The sequence below is a fragment of the Coloeus monedula genome (genome assembly GCF_965178545.1).
Source record: "Coloeus monedula genome assembly, chromosome: 1".
Classification (NCBI taxonomy): Eukaryota; Metazoa; Chordata; class Aves; order Passeriformes; family Corvidae; genus Coloeus; species Coloeus monedula.
Window position 1 is genome coordinate 104,311,446 of NC_138781.1, and position 19,078 is coordinate 104,330,523.

Genomic DNA, 19,078 nt, shown 5'->3' on the forward strand with positions numbered 1-19,078 from the left:
TGAAAAAGAGCAAGGTAATTGCACTCAGAGAAGTACAGAACGTCATGTGCCCAACAGTAAAATGTTTAGGCAGATTCCAGGCTACATACTTATTTTCTTCCCTGATTTCTAACTAACAAGCACACATTAACATGCAGGGATAACCTGACTGATCCAGCAGGTAAGGCTCATGATTAAAGCCACTTAATCTGCATACACAGTTATGAATGAACTTCAATTCAATTTATTATCCAGAAGAAAGCGCATTTGCCTGATAGCTACTGTGGTTCAGCTCTTCACTTCTATCCTAGACAATATTCTCTGCAGGGTTGGCAGGGAGGGTCTTTCAGCACTGGGCAAAGCACATGGTTCCCTGGAATCAAAATGAAAAGCTAAGGACATCTGGAGGTTTGGGAGGTGCCCCTCAGAATGGGGAATCGCCTTTGGGTATGTCAGAGTATGTCAGGTTTGGGTGAAGGGCAGTCAATTTTCTCCACAGCAGACCAGTGCTGTGCTTTGCATTGGTAGCTGGAAAGGTGTTGACAACACACCAGTTTTATGGCTACCGCCAAGCAGTGCTGGCACAGCATCAGTGCTGTCACTCCAACATTCCCCACACTCACCAGTAGGCTGGTGGGCAAGATCTTGGGAGGAGACGTAGGCATAACAGCTGATCCAAACTCACCAAAGAGATATTTCATGCCATAGGATGTCTGCTCAGATATAAAAGCTAAGACAAAGGCAGAGGGATGAAGTGGGGGGTGGACATTCATTATTTACAACCTTTGCCTTCTGAAGCAACTGCTACTTGAACTGAAGCCCTGCTTCCCAGGACGTGGCCAGACACCTCCATAAGGAATAAAATCTTCTGGTTTTTCACTTTGCTTGGCGTGCATGTGACCTTCAGTTTTGCTTTTGTGAACTGCTCTTATCTTGAACCACAAGGTTTTCTCTATCTTATTTTCTCACCCCATCCTGCTGAAGAGGGGATGATAGACTGGCTTGGTGGGCACCTGGCACTAGCCAAGGACTACCTACCATACAGAGGAAAGTCAAAAATAGTAGGAGAATTAGAGAAAAGGTCTACTGCTGCAGAGAAAAATGTCTGAATACTTGTGTCAAAACATGGCAATATGTAGGTATAAAAATTATTAACAGATTAGACCATTTGATCAGGTCAGCAATTTTTAATGTAGTCCAACAGCTATTTCACAGAGCACTTCTTAGGCAAATATTCAGTAGTTAAAAGTCCAGTTCAGTTCCCTAGCTAAAATGATTACAGAAGTAATTAATGTCAATTATTTGGTCCACTGTATAGCACTGAAATCAGGATACTCCAGGAGCAAATACCATGACTACAAAACCATACTAAAAATGGAAGTGAACTCACCAGTTCTCAGATAACTGAAGACCTTGACTGATTAAGTATTGCTCATTGTGGTACTCGTAAATGTTCTACCTCTAGGATAGGCACATTTCTCCCACATCTTTGCCCAAAAACTTTAAATGAGCAAACTGAAGGAGCCACATTGAATTTGGCTGTTGAACAAAAAGACTACCAACTTTTCAACACTTGTATTTCAAACATGCTAAGCAGAAGTACATTTTGCAAGAAGCCCAAGATGAGTGTTTTTTCCTTGAAAAGAGATGATTCACATTACACATATTATGATCTTTCAAGGGTGACATCTCTGGATGACTACCAGCTCTCAACAGGTGTTAAGGGCACCAGGGAATTAGCCCATTGCTTTGCAACATCATTCAGTCAACTTCTTTCAAAAGGGAAACAGAACTGAAGCTTTATATTGTTTTAAGAAGAAATCTATGCACCGGAGAAGGGAAAAAAATACCAACACAATAAGACAAAAAACCCCCTCCACCAATAGGTGAAGGTTCCAAAGATTAAAGAAAGTATAGGGAAGAAAAACCTGTTATGGAACCATATTAAGTATATAGGTCCTTGTTCAGAAACATAGTTACATGTATTCGAAAATGCCAAGTCATTCCCACATTTTAGGGGTATTAAGTTGTTGAGGAATCCATTCAGTGTAGGTAGCTGGGTGAGCAGCTGCAGTGGGAGCTGCAGATTGGGCTCTGGGTGGGAACTCTAGGCTGTGAAATGATGACCTTTTGCATAATAAAGGTCACAGGGACCTTGCCAAGCATTCACCCATTAAGAGTAGGAAATAGAGATTTTTCTAAGGTGTTGTATGACTATTACTGTTAAAAAAAATTTAATTTCCTTGAAAATTATTTCAGCACATTTTTACTTTTCAAAAGGATAGTCTAAAAATATGTTGCAGCAATGTAAGCAAGCTTAGTTTTAATATTTTTATATAAACATGATTTTTCAATTTTATAATGTTTTCTAACTGCACACATAGAAAGCTATGAAGAAAAATACTTATTTAAATTTTACATTTTTTTAAAACAATATTTTTAATAATACATGATCTTGTAAACCTACTACTTTTAGTGTTACATAATTTTAACTTAAAAATATGTGCTTTCTGAATAGTACCACCTCAGCCAAAGACATTATTTTTAAAATTAATTTCAGGATCCATTTTTTATTTGGAACTTACATTTTTACTGCAAGATATATTTTCACATTTCCTACTATTTAATACAAAGCCAAATGAGACTAAAGTTTAGATTCCCATTCAAACACGGCCCTTTAAAACATCCTCCTCATAACAGTACAGGTCTTGTCAAAGAAAATGCAGAATATTTTTCAGCACAAATCATTAAAAACCTCAAAATCACACAATGAAGTCAAGATGAAATATACCAACGGAAGCCTTTACAGCAGACAAGGCTCTTAGAAACAAAAGCTCATACTCTCATTACCTGTCCCCATTTTGAAGAGTTCCAAATACAGTCAGTGGGTAAAATCAGACTCACCTTCTGAATGGTTATGATTCCCTCCTGGGTGTCTTTGTCAACAGAAATTTTGAATACTCCCAAACCATCACCATCCACAATCTTGTACTCCATTTCTGCATTAGGTCCAACATCTGCGTCTGCAGCTTTTATTCTGGCTACCACAGAAGCCACTGGCAAAGACTCTGGGACATTATACTGATATGATCCTGCAAAATTATAAAATTTAATGAATTCAGAGCCTTCTGGGACTGAAAGCCAAAAAAAAATAAATCTAGTGTTCTTAAATCTACCTTCCTTTAAGTCATGTGCCTGAACATTTACTCAGGCTACAAGAATCTATTCTTCATTTTTGAAATAGAATTGCCATTTTTGCTAGGTTTTCTTTGTGATAGACTCTCAGTACAACAGGCATAACTTCTTCATGTGACGAGAAGTATAAGGAAAAGATGCAAAAATATAACTCAAAACTTAACTGCAAATCATGATGTGAATCCCTGATAATGCAGAGACTCTTTTACTTTGTTTTTCAGAAAAGAGGAAAGAAAAGCAAGTAAAATAATATTAATATAAAATCTTATTATTTTATAGCTGTATATCTTGATTAGGCAGTTCATAATCTGAATATCACTAAAAACTAATATATATTCATTTCTTTAACAGTAAGTGCACCATCTTGAAAATTCTAGCTTTTTTATTCAAGTACAAAATGATATATATGCTGTCAAAAGGATATCAGAGTGCATTCTGTAACCAATAACACCCTCAGCTTCAAAAACAGCTTCAGTTATTCTATTATTATTTCAAGCAGTTGGTGGCTTGAAATAACAGGAAATCTATTATGTCCAGATCTATTTTTTCCATCATTGGAGGTGAGGCTGGAGCTGACATGAATATATACTTCACATTATTTTAATTCTATGTTACCAAGTATTTTTTTTTTTTTTATTATTAAGACAGAATGTTATGAATAAACTGAGCTCTTCAGGTTTGAACATAGAGCTGTGTGCTCCTTTCTTTGGTTTGGATGAGAGCCACCTTGGTCAAAGAAATCAAATGGAGGGAAGGTGACTTTCCATCTCTTTTGTGATTAACTCTTTAGGAAACACTGTAAGCATGTGGAAATGCCAAAGGAATATGAGGGATTAAGGGTCAAGTTAAAGAATCTGGAAGTTGAACTGGCAAGACCTAAGTATCTATTAGGATATATTTTTTTGTCTATTTATTCATAGAGAGGAAGTAAAATACATTAATAAATGACCCTTCTGTACACCATTTCATTTCAACTGATCTGGTATGCATGAGGTAACGAAAAACAATGCTTACTAAATAATAATAATAAAAATAACTCGCAGTCAGTGTTTATCAAATTACTTAACATGGGCAATAAGCACTTTTTGTTTAGAAATAGCGCAGTGTGTAAAGAAAATAGCAGTGTTTAGGAATAACATTACAAGTCATGTATTTACAAAGTAACTTACTGCGTGGAAAGCGGGGTGGGTTGTCGTTAACATCAGTCAGGGTGACAGTCACAGATGTAGTCCCTGATAATCCACCATTCTGCCCAACCATGTCCTTTGCTTGGATAACTAAGAGGTACTGGTCTTTGGCTTCTCTGTCCATATTCGGAAGAGCAGTCTTGATAACACCTGCAGAAAGACAAGGATTGCACAAGCAAAAATACGCTACTGTGAAAGATCAGTTTGCCTTTGAAAGGTAAAAGCAGATCAGTGGTTGCAGCAAGAGTGGAATGAATTAATTCCAACACTAACATCACAGGTTTTGACTAGGAATTGCACTGACATACCATAAGCTTTTTTTAAATAGTCACCAAAACCCACCAATTTTTATTTATTCCTAGATTCACTGGGTAATGCTGTGCATGACTGTTTTCCAAATACCTTCTCCCTGAACTAGACTTCATAGTGTCTTGGGTAACACTCCCTTCCCTGGAAGATGTAATCTTCTCTATTTGTTTTCCTACTCTTTTAGAGCTAGGAAGAACAGAATATTCTGCTCTCATTTTTAAGATTCTAAGATCAAGATTCATTTCACTATCTTTTGAATACACATTCAACACATTAACTCCTACCCATACTGATAACATGCCACACTTTGCAGATATATGAAATTGTCTTATTTTACCATATATTGAACAATATCCCCTTCTAAATCATTGGCATAATTAAGAGGGCTTTTTTGTTTTTAAATGAAATACTTAAATATCTGAAGTAGCTTTTGTTGTGTCCATTTGATGACCTGCATAATTAATTAACTGATGTGAAATGAAAACTAGAAGAAAATTCAGTGTTCCATCCTTTCAGCTATGCTGATATACATCAAAAAATAAATATGCCTTCTCAAAATATGATGATTTTATGAATATTTCATGCTCAGAACATAGTACAGCTGCTAACCCTGATTTCCAGAGAGGCAGCCGTTTACTCCACCAGCACGTAGTGTCAGCAGTAAAAGAAACATAAACAAGCTAAATAAAGAAGAGGCACATTGGGACACATATCTCTTCATCTGCTATTTGTTGAATGTTTGCTTAGAGTTTTATTTCTTTTTTCCCTTATGAATGCTGGACTTGCCATTAATCATCTCTGGGTTGAAACATTTATTTCACAGACTGCCTGGCACTATTTCACCCATTTTACAAGACATGTTAAAATACAATACACAATTTCATAGTGTTATTGTTTCTACCTTGTTTTTCTTGGCCTGCTTGTTTTCTGTCATGGTTAAATTACCAGGCGAAGTTATCCAATCATTTGGAAGCAAACTGTCATGCACACAGGAAATTTGAGTATCACATCAAAGTGATGAAAATGTATGCAAACATTTCAGTCTGAATTCTTAAAGATTTTGATTTAGCAGAAACTACCATATAGTTCAAGGGCTGTCTGCAGTCATTATGACAACATACATGGTACATAAACACACATGGAAAGGGAGAAAGAGAAACAGAGAGAAAACCACTATAAATCATACTCATTGGAGGGAAAAGTGCTATATATCCCTGCTGAGCATGGATCTGTTGCAATATGAAGAGAATTATAGAACTTATTTCTGCAAATTTTGATGTTGCTAAACATCTTCTGTTCATAGCATTGGGACTCAGTTCTGATTCACATCACAGATTTTATACCATAAAAAGGGTAAATATATTTTTTTTCTTTTCTCTCAGCTTGGATATGTCCAAAATGAAAATTATAACTCTTCTCCTTGTAGGTGTAAGTGAAGGCTCAAGCACTAAACTGAAATGAGCAGAGCAAGAACCTACTTTCCTGCTTTATGAAATGATACAGCAGAATGGGAAATATTTATTAAACCAACAGAGGATTAAAGGTTGCATTTGGTTGTGGCTTAAAAATATTCACACAATTTCAAGAAAATTGTAAAAACAAAGTTTCACCAGTAATATGCCTTGAAAGTGGCAGCAAAATGCTACCTCTGATAAGCATAGGAAGCACAGTGTTTTCTTCTTCAAATTAATAAAGAAAGTATTCATTTCCCACAAAAAAACTTCAGTTTGAAAAGTAGAATGGAGAGTAATTGTGCCTTAAATCTATTCTTATGGAATCTGGCTATGTGACATACAGATATTTCTGAAATCTGCAAAAAAATGCTCAAAGTATTTTGAAATTTTAACTGATAAGACAGATAACAACAGATAGCAGACCAAGCAGCTGGTAGATTAAAAAGACAAGAATTTCTATTCCAGCAAAGTCTGTTTATTACATAGCTCAGATGTGTGGTTTTCATAATGTATTCTGAAGAATAAGAGATTAAAAGACCAACAAAACTCGAATATATTCAATTAACTGAGAGGTCACATTAATAAGTCCCTAGCAAGTTTTAATGCACATTTTCCTTTTTTTCTTAGCATTACTGCAAAGGGTTTATGTAAAGTTACCTGTTTTGGGCTCCACAGAGAAGTAAGGCTGTCCTTGCAATATGCTGTAAACCACTCGAGCACTGTTGCCGTAAGTAGGATCATCCGCATCAGTGGCTGTCACTTGAACCACAGAAGTACCTGTAAAATGTTTGAGGCACTATTGTACATGAAAGACACAAAAATCTGAACTACACTTGCTCAAGATGCTGTGCCAGTATATATCTGGAACAGTGTGAGGTGGCTTTTTCACAGGCATTCATCATTTCCATGCTGACTCTGTTTAGTGTATCAGGTTCTACTTGTAAACTAGTATTATCAGCTGTTACAGAATTCTGTCTTCCCAAATAGTCACAGGCTTTGACTCACAGCAGTAAAAACCATCTAACTCAGTAGCTTCTACTCTCTATCTCTGCCTTTGCTTGGTGAAGGATGTGTGCGCAAAATTTCTGTAATGATGGTGAAGCCTGAAATCTGTTTAAGTACAAAATATAGTAGTAGTATTTCTTTTAAGAGAAGTCTGCATGCTGAAATTGTAATGACTCATTAGAAATTTGAACATACAAACATATATAGGTTTTACAAATTTTCATAAACCTACACAGAATTATTGTTGGCCTATAAAATTATTTACTGCTTCATAAAAGACATGGCTGACGAGTTTCTTTTTCAGCTCAGAGAAAACCTGGTGAAAGCTGTCTCCATATTCCTTTAAAAAGTACTAATTTCCTTCAATAATCTGCAATATCAGTTGTGGTAATCTATTTCATAAAGATTCCTTGATCAAGAAATGTCTCTATGTTGACAGGAATAAGAAAGCAAAACTTCTAACTGGCTAGCAAGAAGGGTATAATTTGTGCGGAGCTCATTCTGCATCCAGCTCCTATTCATTATGTCCTGCATGTCAGTTCCCCTTTGTTTGGTTCTATACAACAGCTTCCAGGGTGTGTGCTGGGAGCAGAATAAAATAACACTCAAGAGCCAGGGCCTTGGCCCTGGTCACCACCCTTTGACAGAAAGGAAGAATCATTTTTTCTCACTGGCAGATTGTCTGGAACATTCAGACCTTCCATTCAACTGCCCAGGGATCCATTTGGAGGTGAGATTGCAAATTAATATTGCAGCAATTTGGCAGATGCCCAGTAAAGGTCTTCAAAAGAGAGGATCAGATTGCTTCACAGACTGGATTTAGACACATGATTAGAGAAAAGCATTTGTTAAACACAGTGTTCATTTTCTGAAAGAACACGTTTTTGACATGTGAAAATAAGACCAGCAAGTCTTGAAAACACTTCTTAAGAACAAACTGCAATAGCAAGTGTCCAGGGTGAACATAACATCAATCGTATTCTGGTCAGTTTCACTTGTATTTTTCAGGAAATGAGAGAAAGTTCTGAAATTCTTTCTATCTGAAATACTACATCTCCCATCCATTTTCCTCATCTTTTCCATTCTCAGTTAAGTAGAACACCATAAATGGAGCCTGGAACTAGGATGAAAGTTTGGAGAGAAGATTAAGTGCAGCCCTCCACAAAATGGAACAGATTGCAAAGGATGGGTCCTGCTTGTAAGAATTCTGACCAGATATGATCATTCATAAGATAAATTTATTCACTTAGGTTATGGCCTAGCTAGCCCACATTCCTGATCTCTATTCCTGAAGTATCCATGGCAAAGTAGTATGATTGCAGTTCTATTTAAATGCAATTTTTCGCTCTTTGTGACCTGTCTAATATTTCTGGGGAGGGAAAAGGTTCTTTCCAACCTGAAATTTCACATGCAACTATTAAGTAGATGGAAAGTTTAAAAAGAAAATTGGTAGTTAATCCAAGAAGTCATTTATCAGTTATGGGACTTACAATACAACCATTTTCTGTTCACCAGTAACTAAGAGCTTTGATTCAGTATGTCAAACTGATTTTACAGATTACTCTATAATATAATATCATACAGGGACCTATTTTAGACTTGCCAAAGTCTATCTAGCTTTTGAGAACAAGGGTATCAAAATGATTGTTTGACATCCTGTGTTCTTTGTGAAAGCCAGGATTACCACATTTACAAAGTCACTAAGCCCTGCCAATGAAGCTTACAATGTCTGCAAATATTGGCAAGAGTGCTTATAAACCTCACACACAGTTACGTCTTTGCCCCCTGCTCTTGCTGCTTTCAAGGGCTCCAGACCAATACAAGATCAAAGAAATTACAAGCTCTGCAATCGTAGCACAGTCATTTTCAAAATGCTGCAAGTTTAGAAGCGCTTGTTTGCTGTAAAAATCTATTGATGAAGCAAACAAACCCTCTACATTCCATGAGATGAATAAAGTCATTATCTGAATCTAATTGTCCCTCTCCTGAAACACACAGATCCTTCAGAAAAGGATGGGTTTTAAGTAGAAATTCTAACATCAAATCTTTCTGCGATAATCCCATCTAAATGTAATCAGTAACTAAAAAACAATGATACTTTTCCAGTCCCTCTGTGCTAATCAACTTCTTCTAAACATCAATGGGAGAAAGATCTGAAACCCCTGCTATTGTCATTATTTCTTTACTAATTGCACACAAAAAATATTGAGCTTCTGAAGTCCCATGCTAAAAGGGAGATTTCTGTACAACTTTTTTTAAGAATATGGAAGATAACAGAAGGTATTCTAACTATGTGAAAAGTCCTATGTGTAGGAAATCTGTTCCAAGGAAGCATAATGTACAGAAAGATCTGTATTTGAGGATTTCCAGAGATTTTTCCAGAAGAAGCAGATTGCTCTTGAAGAACAGGTATTCCTTCAGAGTATGATAATTGCCGCGTATTGCTGTCCTAATCTTTCTGCAATGGATTGATGTCAAATTAAAATATGTAATTCCCTTTAAAAAAAAACCCCAAAACATAAAACTGTTGGGATACTCATGGATAGCAAATAAATCTAAAGGGTGAGGAAAAATGGTTAGTTGCATCATAGTTCCAAGTACATCATCTTAGCAGAATTTGTGTTCCTGCACTGAAATTAAGTCTTCCTTGTATTCCTAAAAGCTCTGCCTTACCTTCTGATACAGACAGTCAGCTGTCATACATGCATCCAAGATTAGGACTTACAGGTGACATGGACAATCAACAAATGATACCACACCTTTACTCCATCCAACAAAATGAGTGTTCCAATAAATCCTGTTTAGTTGCCATTGTTCAGAGCCCGGGAGCACAAGTGTAGACAGGACACTGACCCTACCCCAAACTTTCATTAGTGACTTTATATAAACTGCAGCTTCACAACTACAACTTGACATATTTCTTCCAGTTTGTGTATTTGATATGGGTTGAAAAAATAAATATGGGTTATTTATTTAAAAAATATCTTTCTCTTTTAGATATGGATTCATCTACAATTATTTTTCTCTACAGTTATGTCTTTTTAACAAAGTTTAGATATCAGTTCATTTAAAAGAATTCTACAGGTAGGAATTTCATATACTTTTTCAGCAATTGTAGCAAGTACTGAGAAAAAATCTGTGCTGCTTATCAAAGTGTTCCACGTATTTCTTTTTTTGGTAGTAGTTAGTAACAGCCTTAATTCTGTGTGATTGGCACAGATTTCTGGTTTTATTTTCCAGAAAGTTTAAGATAATTTTTAACATAATCTTTAATATATATTGGTAGAGATTACAAAATTACAGTAATCTTAGAACTTGACCTATTTATACTGATATTAATGTAAAAGGACGGGAGGATCTTTGCAGAGAAGACCTTGAATTTAGAATGTTATTTGTACTTAAATTTGCCCAAGTCAAGACTCAACAATGTTCCTGACATGCTGTAGAGATTAACCTTTTCTGTGATGGGAAGAGAAAAAGTTAAACTGGTTGCTGAAATTTATTTTGAGTTTATTTTGAAGGGATCCATTTTGAATCTCCCAGTGTATTATTTTAGAAACCTCTACAGAGATTTTTAGAAAGCTTGCTCGTAACTTGCAGTATATTTTACCCAAAATCTGAAATAATGTTTTATGAGAAATTATTCTGTGACTTCTGTTTTAATATTGGTGAGGTCATTCAAAAGAAAACTGGTTTCTAAAACCAGATTAATGTAACAAATGCCTGATTTTGAAACTGCACAAACTCTTATCAGTTGAATTTCAGCCAAATTAACAAATTAAAAATAGAGCTTTAAGGCAGTCAGTTATTAAAATTATTAATTGGTATCAGTTAACAATGGGTACTATGTCTAACACACAAAACAAATCCATGATGGCATCACATTTCTACATGGTGTCAGCTGCTGTGAAAAACATTAAACACCTTTACTATCAAGTTGTCCATAATTCCTGCTTAATCCTTATGAGCAAAAATCCAGACTAGTTCTGCTCAGAACAATCTGGTATTTCTGTGCTTCGGCCACTGGCCCTTACCCACAGCAATGCCTCCACAGCCTTTCCCCTCCAGGAGTGTGAAGGGGGAGAGTCAGAAGCCTCTTCACCTTCTCCTCCCCTCCCACAGCCTCGTTATGTTGCCTTTACTTGGGGACAAAACTCAAAACTGGTCCCAGCTAAGCAGCAAGGTCAGATAAAGGGAAGCAGAGGTGGCTTGTGCCTGGAGAGGGACACTTCCCCTTCATTCAGGTTCTCAAAACCCACTACACGCTGTATCAAAGATTTAAGCATGATACAATGCTTTTGCTTTCTTTGTTATAGAATCCAGATATTTCTATCCATCTCAATCAGGGGTAATAAACATGGCAAGAGAGATATTTGTTGTGGTGGGTAACAACCAAAGCTGTTGATGTGGCTAGAGATCAGAGAAGATTAAAAAACCAATACTGTGTTGGGCATTGGAATTCTCATTCCCACTCCCTTGGCTATGACTCAAACAGACCAGTATGTTTTTATTTGAAATATAATTCCACTCAATTTTTAAGTACCAGACATACTTTAAAAAAATATGACAAAAACAAACCCTTATGATTTTCAGATAAGCCATATCTTTGGGGGTTTTGCCATGAATAGATTTACAAGCCATCAAGATATTTACCCTGTTCAGGATAATCAATATAATTGGGCCTGACCCAAATATAATTTGAACCTGACCCGAAGTCATTTCAAATAAAAGAAGAGACTGACTTCAATTAGCCTTAGATAATGTCCAAAAATATTTGTCAAATAAAATACAGAACCATTATACTTGCATAACCAGCCTGTAGGTTAAAGGTTATAGTTTTCCTAGCCTTATAGTTAATTTGGATTTATAATCCTATGATCTCTTTCATTTCTTTTAATATCCAATTAAAAATCCTTGTCATGGATATAATTTTAAACAAAATAGGAGAGAGATACTTTGTATCTCCTTAATATTTCATGGATGCTCCAGGTGATTAATTAAAAATTATGTTATATGAATAAAGTATGAATTGCTGTAACTGTGTAAGACAAAGTGCGACAAAGTGTGACAAAGGAATTTCATGGTAATCCTTAACTCTGTAACAATGCAGTAGGTGTGGAATACTAACCATGAAGACATTTAAAATGTGCAGTTTCAGGAAGTTCATTAATCTGAAACCACCCTTAGTTGACACAAACCTCAGAGAGTGCACAAGTCTCAGTTAATAATTTTGCATAATACTTCACCTGATTTGAAAATACATTTGGTGTTGTATGGTCCATATGGGAGAGAATTTCTTTTACTCATTCATGAGGTAAAGATTCAACACAATATGCAAAAGCAGCTAATTTTGAAAAACAGTCCTTGTATTCTCCACTGCACACATTGCACTCCCCATAGATTGATTTCCAATATATTTTTGGAACAAATGGAGCAGAGGTAGGAGTAGAGGCATGGATTTGTAAGTGTAGGTAAACCTCATATATCTGTAGTAGTTGTCTGTACATCAATATGCCAGTGCAAGAAAAGACAGAGGTAATAAATGCAAAAGAGAAATATGGAGACAATTTCTTTTCAGTTCATAGGCAAAAGTGAAAAAAACCCCTCATAGTTGCTGCAAGCTACATCTTACTTAAATAATCTCATTCTAAAACAAAAGGGCAACTTAATTTAAAAAAATATATATTTTAGCACAACGTATTTTTTGAAGTGGATGATTTAGGTTTTATAGTCTTAGATTATCTGTTGTCTAGATTTTTTCAAAGTTTGGAAGTAATACATTCTCAGCAATGTATCACAACTTCATCTCCTTCCTGTTACTCCGCAAAAGCTGTGGTGTCTGTCTTTCTTCCAAGGCTAATATTGCCTCCTCAGTCATCCACATAGTGCTTGAGTGACAATGAACAAATGCCAAGTATCAATGAGAAATAGTGTATATGCCCACTGCTTAGTAAAATAAATGTATAGAAAATGCATTAGCAATGTTTTTACTTATCTTCTATTGACTCCTAAGCTGAGTTTCAACTATATCAGCAATGCTTGCTACTGATTGCTGCAGGGCACTTAGGTAGGGAAGATTCTTTTTCTCTCTCTAGCTCCAGTTTAGATGCATTGTTTAACATTCAAAAACACAGGAAATCATATTGAGGAAACCATAGCAAATTTTATGTGCAGTCTTACTCTAAGAGTACCACATTTTAATATGGTTTAAAATCAGTCAAGCAAAGATAATATTTATTTCAATGACCAGAGAACTCTCTCAAGGTGAAGTGAGCCTTCCCATATACATATTTCTAGTAAATTAAATTAAGTTCTTGTGCTTTTTTTTTTTTGTTTGTTTGCATTTATAATTTCATCTTAGATTTTACCAAAACATCTCTGGGCAAAGTCTTAATTTGGTCTGAAAGAGTCAGCTCTCAGAGGTACCTGACAATGGATGAGCATTTTGTCTCTTTAAAATGAGGAGATAGTGGATTTGATTTTGAAATTCTTCCCTAATTCAAACTCAGGAAAAATAAGCATTTCTTCATTTCCAACAAAGGGTCTCTAAAATCCATTCTTCTCTGATTCCACTAGAACTTTGAGCTATGTCAAATTGTATCCCAGTTCCTGCTGCTTGCGTATATTCCACAGAAAATGGGATTTCAGTGTTAGAAAAAATATCCAATAAACTATTACTAAAATGTGCAAAACTTAGAAACAAAAATATGCTATTCACTAGCAGGAAATTTGAAGAGTTTTTTGTGAACAGACGCTATCTGAATGAAATTATAAATTATCATCTCTGAGTACCATAACATAGGTGTGAAACTTATTTCTGTTAATGGGAATTATAAAACAAAGCCTCTGGGCACTGGAATGAGAAATACACCATGAAATGGTTATCTGAATCCTTGCATAGCTATTTGAGTTTCACAACATTTTTGAAAGGGTAAATACTTAATCTAGCATGTTATTTCCAGTTAAGTCTTGAAATATCTAACTGTTGCAGGTGCCTCATAGATAATTAAGTAGCTTAGTGTGAAACAGTAAAAAATAATGAAACTTTTAAAAAGGCAATAGGAACAAATTTCCCACGACACCCACAGTGTATTTTTCACTTACCCACAGGAGACATCTCAGGAACTCCAGCAGTGTAGGGACCATCCAGAAATTTTGGCTCATTGTCATTGATGTCCTGAATCTTAATGACGAACTCAGACTCTGGCTCCACGGGTTTATTAGTCAGCCTATCTAGTGCTTGTGCTCGGAGCGTGTAGTAGGCCTGCTCTTCTCGATCCAGCCTCTTTGTAGCATGAATATCCCCCGTGTTCTCATCAATAATGAAAATGGAACTCGCCCCTTCGCCTGACAAGATGTATTTGATGGAACCATCGCCTTTATCAACATCAGAGTGAAGCTGGTGAAAAATTGATGAGAGATGAGATTAACTTACAAGAGAGTCAGTGGCATGGAGATATGTAAAAATAATTCCTATGTTGAGCAGGAGTATATGAAATTTTATTGTTCCTGGAAAGATAAGCTGAATGTTTATCACACACAGCATGTGAGGGACCATTCGAATCTGTAAACTTGCTCCTTTAAGCAAGGAAACTTCATTCTTTCCTGCAAACAATCTCACTCTTCTCATGCTAGATTTTTTTACATAGGCAAACACATGTACCCATATGATCATAACCGTCACTTTATTCCTACCTGAATTTAACTACATTGTTCACTTCACCTTATCATCCTACTGAAGGGTGAGACTTCAAACAAATGTCAGTATAAACTTAAGGTCAGTGTGCATTTGCTCCTGTGTGTATTCACATATTTTCTCAGTGTTTACCGTGGAGAGAAGTAAAACAGTCAAATGTTCCTCATGAGGGAAAGTAGCAGGGCAGATACTGATCTCTTCACTCTCATGACTAGTGACAGAATTCAAGAGAATGCCATGAAGCTGAGTCAGGGGATGTTTAGGTTGGATATCAGGAAAGTTTTTCACCCAGAGGGTGGTTGGGCACTGGAACAGGCTCCCCAGGGAAGTGGTCACAGCACCAAGATTGACAGAGCTCAAGAAGCATTTAGACGAAGCTCTCAGGCACTCTTGGGGTTTCCTGTGCAGGGCCAGGGGTTGGACGTGATTATCCTGATGGGTCCCTTCCAGCTCAGCATATCCTATGATTCTACAAAATGAGGTAAAATGTACTGGTTGATAAATTGCTCAGTACTATCTGATGGACCTGTAACTTCAATTCTTCACTTCCATATCTTGCTTTCCATTATCTAATTCCAGAAAAATGCAGACTCTGAGAAAGATCAAGGTGTCCTGGCAATTTTGGAAGTACACAGCATTGAAAGCCAGGGCCAGTTTCCCTGGGACTACTTGTAGCAGGCACACAAGAAACATACTTTGGTAGGTCCAAATGTGTCTTCCATTAGAATGCCAAGATAGATTTACAGAAAAAAGTTTTTTCCTTGTCACTCAAGCTATTTTAACTTACAGAGCAAGATTCCACATGTTTTCTAGCTCTTTTATGTCCTTCGAGTTTCATATTCCTGTTACAGAACACAATACTTACATACTTCTCAAACTTGTATCAAGAATGTAATTGATCTGGATATCATGTTATAGTAACACATAAATGTAATATATTTAATACTGTACAAGTGGGAAGAGTATCAGTAAAATTTAAAGTACTTTCTTGTTTGTTAAAAGTGGATTCATACTTGTAAATAGCTGAAGACAATGTTAAATATGCTTGGATTTTTCTATCTCATATCTTCTTTGTAGCTGTCCTAACTCCATGTCATCCCAAGTTTGGAGGTAAGTCCACTGCCATCAATATCATCACAATTTCCATCACTAACTTCTTTTTCTCTCTGTTAGAAGTATCACTGTGACAGTATTCACTTCCAGAATACATGCAGAAAATTGTTATCTTGGGCATAACTTAGCACAGCTGCAAAATCTTTTCCTATTTCAGTAGGGAAGTATTCATGCTCAGTTTTGAATTTTTCAGCTGAATAAAAGGCTGCCTATTTCTTACACATTGTTTCACTTACACTGTTTGGATATCTCATACTTATGCAATTACAGTGCACTCCTCTCTTTTAAGACAGAAATGGCATCTGGAGCTTTGGGCTGGATTAGAAAAACAGAACTAGGGTATCTAAATCAGATTAGCTAAATTATTTCAAATTATTTCAAAATATGGTTTTTCCTTATTCTGCTGCTACCTAAATCCAGAGACACCTAAATAAGCCTGAGATTTCTTTGGTGGAGTTCCCCGAATATTTAAAGCTCTACTTCTCTGCATACTCAGGCATAAACAACGCTGACACTGTGAGCAGGTAAAAATGTATCTCACATTTGGGCTCGTTCAAGATCCACAGCACTGCATATTCCTCAGACCCAATAGCTGGGCTTTATGGAACCAGCCATACCTCTGTTTAACTCACACATCTGGCAGCTGGGACTCTCAATGCTTTGTCAAACTTGACTGGAAGAAGTATCCATCTTCCCTACAGAGGAGCAGTTGACTGTGCAAGTAATAATCTGTTTAACTTGTCCTTGATTTTGTTTCATGGTTTTTTTCTTTCCTCTTTTCTTTCTCTAATACCTACTTCGGGGTGCATAAGTCTCCTGTGTGCCACAGAGGCACTGTGTGGGTTTCCCTACATAGCCAGAATCCTATAGTCTAAACTGAAATGCTGAACACCACTACACAAGGACTGAGGTTATGGGATACAGAGATTCCATGCCTTCGTCTTTCTTAAGTGATTCTGTTTTCTCCATAGCTCATATTCCAGCTGGTCTTTCTGTGGTGGCTGAGACTCTCACATTCTCCCTGTAAAGGCTGTTCCACCTCTTCTGGCATACTTAAGGATGTGCTGGGTGAGAGAAAAGCAGAGGACACTATCATACTGAGCAGTTCATTGGGCAGAGCAGTTTTCTGAATGTTAGAGATTTACAAGTAGATCTCTTCAAGCAGAGGAAGGAAATTTTCCATATCTCAATTGCTGAGAGCAGCAGAGCACTGCCCATGGAGGATGGAGCTGAGCCCATCAGCACATACAGTGGTCTCAAGCTGCAGGGCTGCACAGCCTACCTTTCACCTTGTATCTACATCCAGCCCTATCCTGAGTAACTAACCAGCACTGTTTTGAGAAAAAAGTAGACCTTCAGGGAAGAGGCCAGTAAATCCTTGAAGATGCACTGAACAAGGCTTTCACATCGCAGGGAAAGAAGAAATTCTGTAGCTTCAGCATTTCCCATTTGCTCATTCAGTGGCTTGCTGATTAACAGCACATTGTTCTTTAAGGAGTTCCACTCTGAGGTCCATAAATCTCCTCACGGATTACACTACAGTGGCTGGTGACCTGCAGTGAAATGCTGAACAGAAGCTACTTTTTGGAACGATGCCTTGGTAAGAAAACTGCTACTGCATGGATTAGTAAAGTGATTAGTGAGGACCTTTGTTATTCCAAGGTTAAGGCTCTGGAACTTCAAACTTCTTTGTATCTTTTATTAAAACTTTGTTTCACTAAGCATTTAAAAACTATTCTGGCCCATGCTCAAATTAGTAATGCATCATTCTCTACCTACACCCCAGGAAGGTGATATAGCTCAAGATTTAGTTTATCTTTGGCACTATAGAACAATCAATTCAGTGGGAAGCACTCTAAAGAGCTTTTTGAACATTTTCATATGCATTTTAGAGGAGATCTGAGATAACTTAAAAGTACAGTACAAGAGAACAATGCAAAAAAAAAGTACCTTGCTGAAAATATTGAGAAGTTTGGTGCAGTTTTCATGTCATCTCTGTTCCAGTTTCACACAATATAATTCTTCCATACAGTGATCTTCAAAATCTTCAAAATCATTAATGAAGTGGCATCAATGCTTTGCAACTATGAACAAAATTTTTGAATGTCCTGTACCATATTCACAGCTCTGCCACTACCAAACATGACTGCAAGCTGCCTGTGCTTCCAGCTATTTAATTTAACATCATAGGAAGTGAGAAGTACAATTTTCCGTATAATGTTGGCTTTGGAAAACACTTTGCACATTTTTTGTCGTTGTCGGGTTTTCTTGTTTGGTTTTGTTGTTGTTTTGGGGGGTTTTTGCCCCCTTTTTACTAGAAGAAATGCATTAAGTAATAAGACCTGAGATATTTATTTGTTCTTGTTATTAATTTGGCAACAATTATATAGAATTATATTAGTCCTCAGGACAGTTGTACTTTACAGGAAGGTTCCAGAAAGCATCTATGATAGTGCCATCTGCTAGCTTGTGTTTCACTCCTCCCACTTTCTACAGGGCCATTCATGTAGGAGACAGAACTGCAGCTCAGTCTGTAGCTGCCCATGGGGACTATGACTTTAGAAGTAGAGAAGATCAAGGCAAAGTTAGTCTCAAATTCTTGTTTCAAGAGACATGGAGGATTCAAGGATTCATTGGGTAAATCTCATCTCATACCATTCTGAGTCATCCCAGACAATTTTTCTTTCTGAATCAGTTTGCCACAGATACTGTAAATAAAAACCTGTGTTTTCAGAAAGAGGAATGATAGAGACAGTTTTATGTTTCCAATTACTTTCATCCATTGTCACCTCCACACAATATCCATGATGGTGACTCTCCCATTTCCTTGGCTATCAATTAGGCTTGTTTAAAGTATAAGATTCATGATCCAGTTCTTATATACTGACCCTATAGCTTTTTTGTTACATTCCACATACATTTAACATGAAGATTCTGAGAGTTCTGGATTTGGGTAATCCCTGCATGTACAAGAGTACACAAGAACAGGAAAGGGAAGCAACAATCCTCTAGAGAGAGATGATGCTTTTTTTACCAGGAGGATAACTTTTGATGTGCTAGGAAAATTAGCAGACAGTAAACTGATCTAACAATAAAAGCTACATAAGCCTTGTTGAGGCAGAGGGACAATGTACATAAGA

The 19,078-nt window shown here is 36.6% G+C and overlaps 1 protein-coding gene across 1 annotated transcript in view; it reads right to left on the reverse strand.

The window, feature by feature from the left end:
* Positions 1 to 19,078, reverse strand: part of CDH7 (cadherin 7) — a gene marked incomplete at both ends in the record, with an annotated part of 72,122 nt that overhangs the window by 26,958 nt on the left and 26,086 nt on the right. The window contains 4 exons of the mRNA XM_082303179.1: positions 2,884 to 3,071; positions 4,344 to 4,511; positions 6,782 to 6,901; positions 14,234 to 14,528. Of these exons, the coding sequence (XP_082159305.1) occupies positions 2,884 to 3,071; positions 4,344 to 4,511; positions 6,782 to 6,901; positions 14,234 to 14,528 (771 nt within the window). The remainder of the gene's footprint in view (positions 1 to 2,883; positions 3,072 to 4,343; positions 4,512 to 6,781; positions 6,902 to 14,233; positions 14,529 to 19,078) is intronic.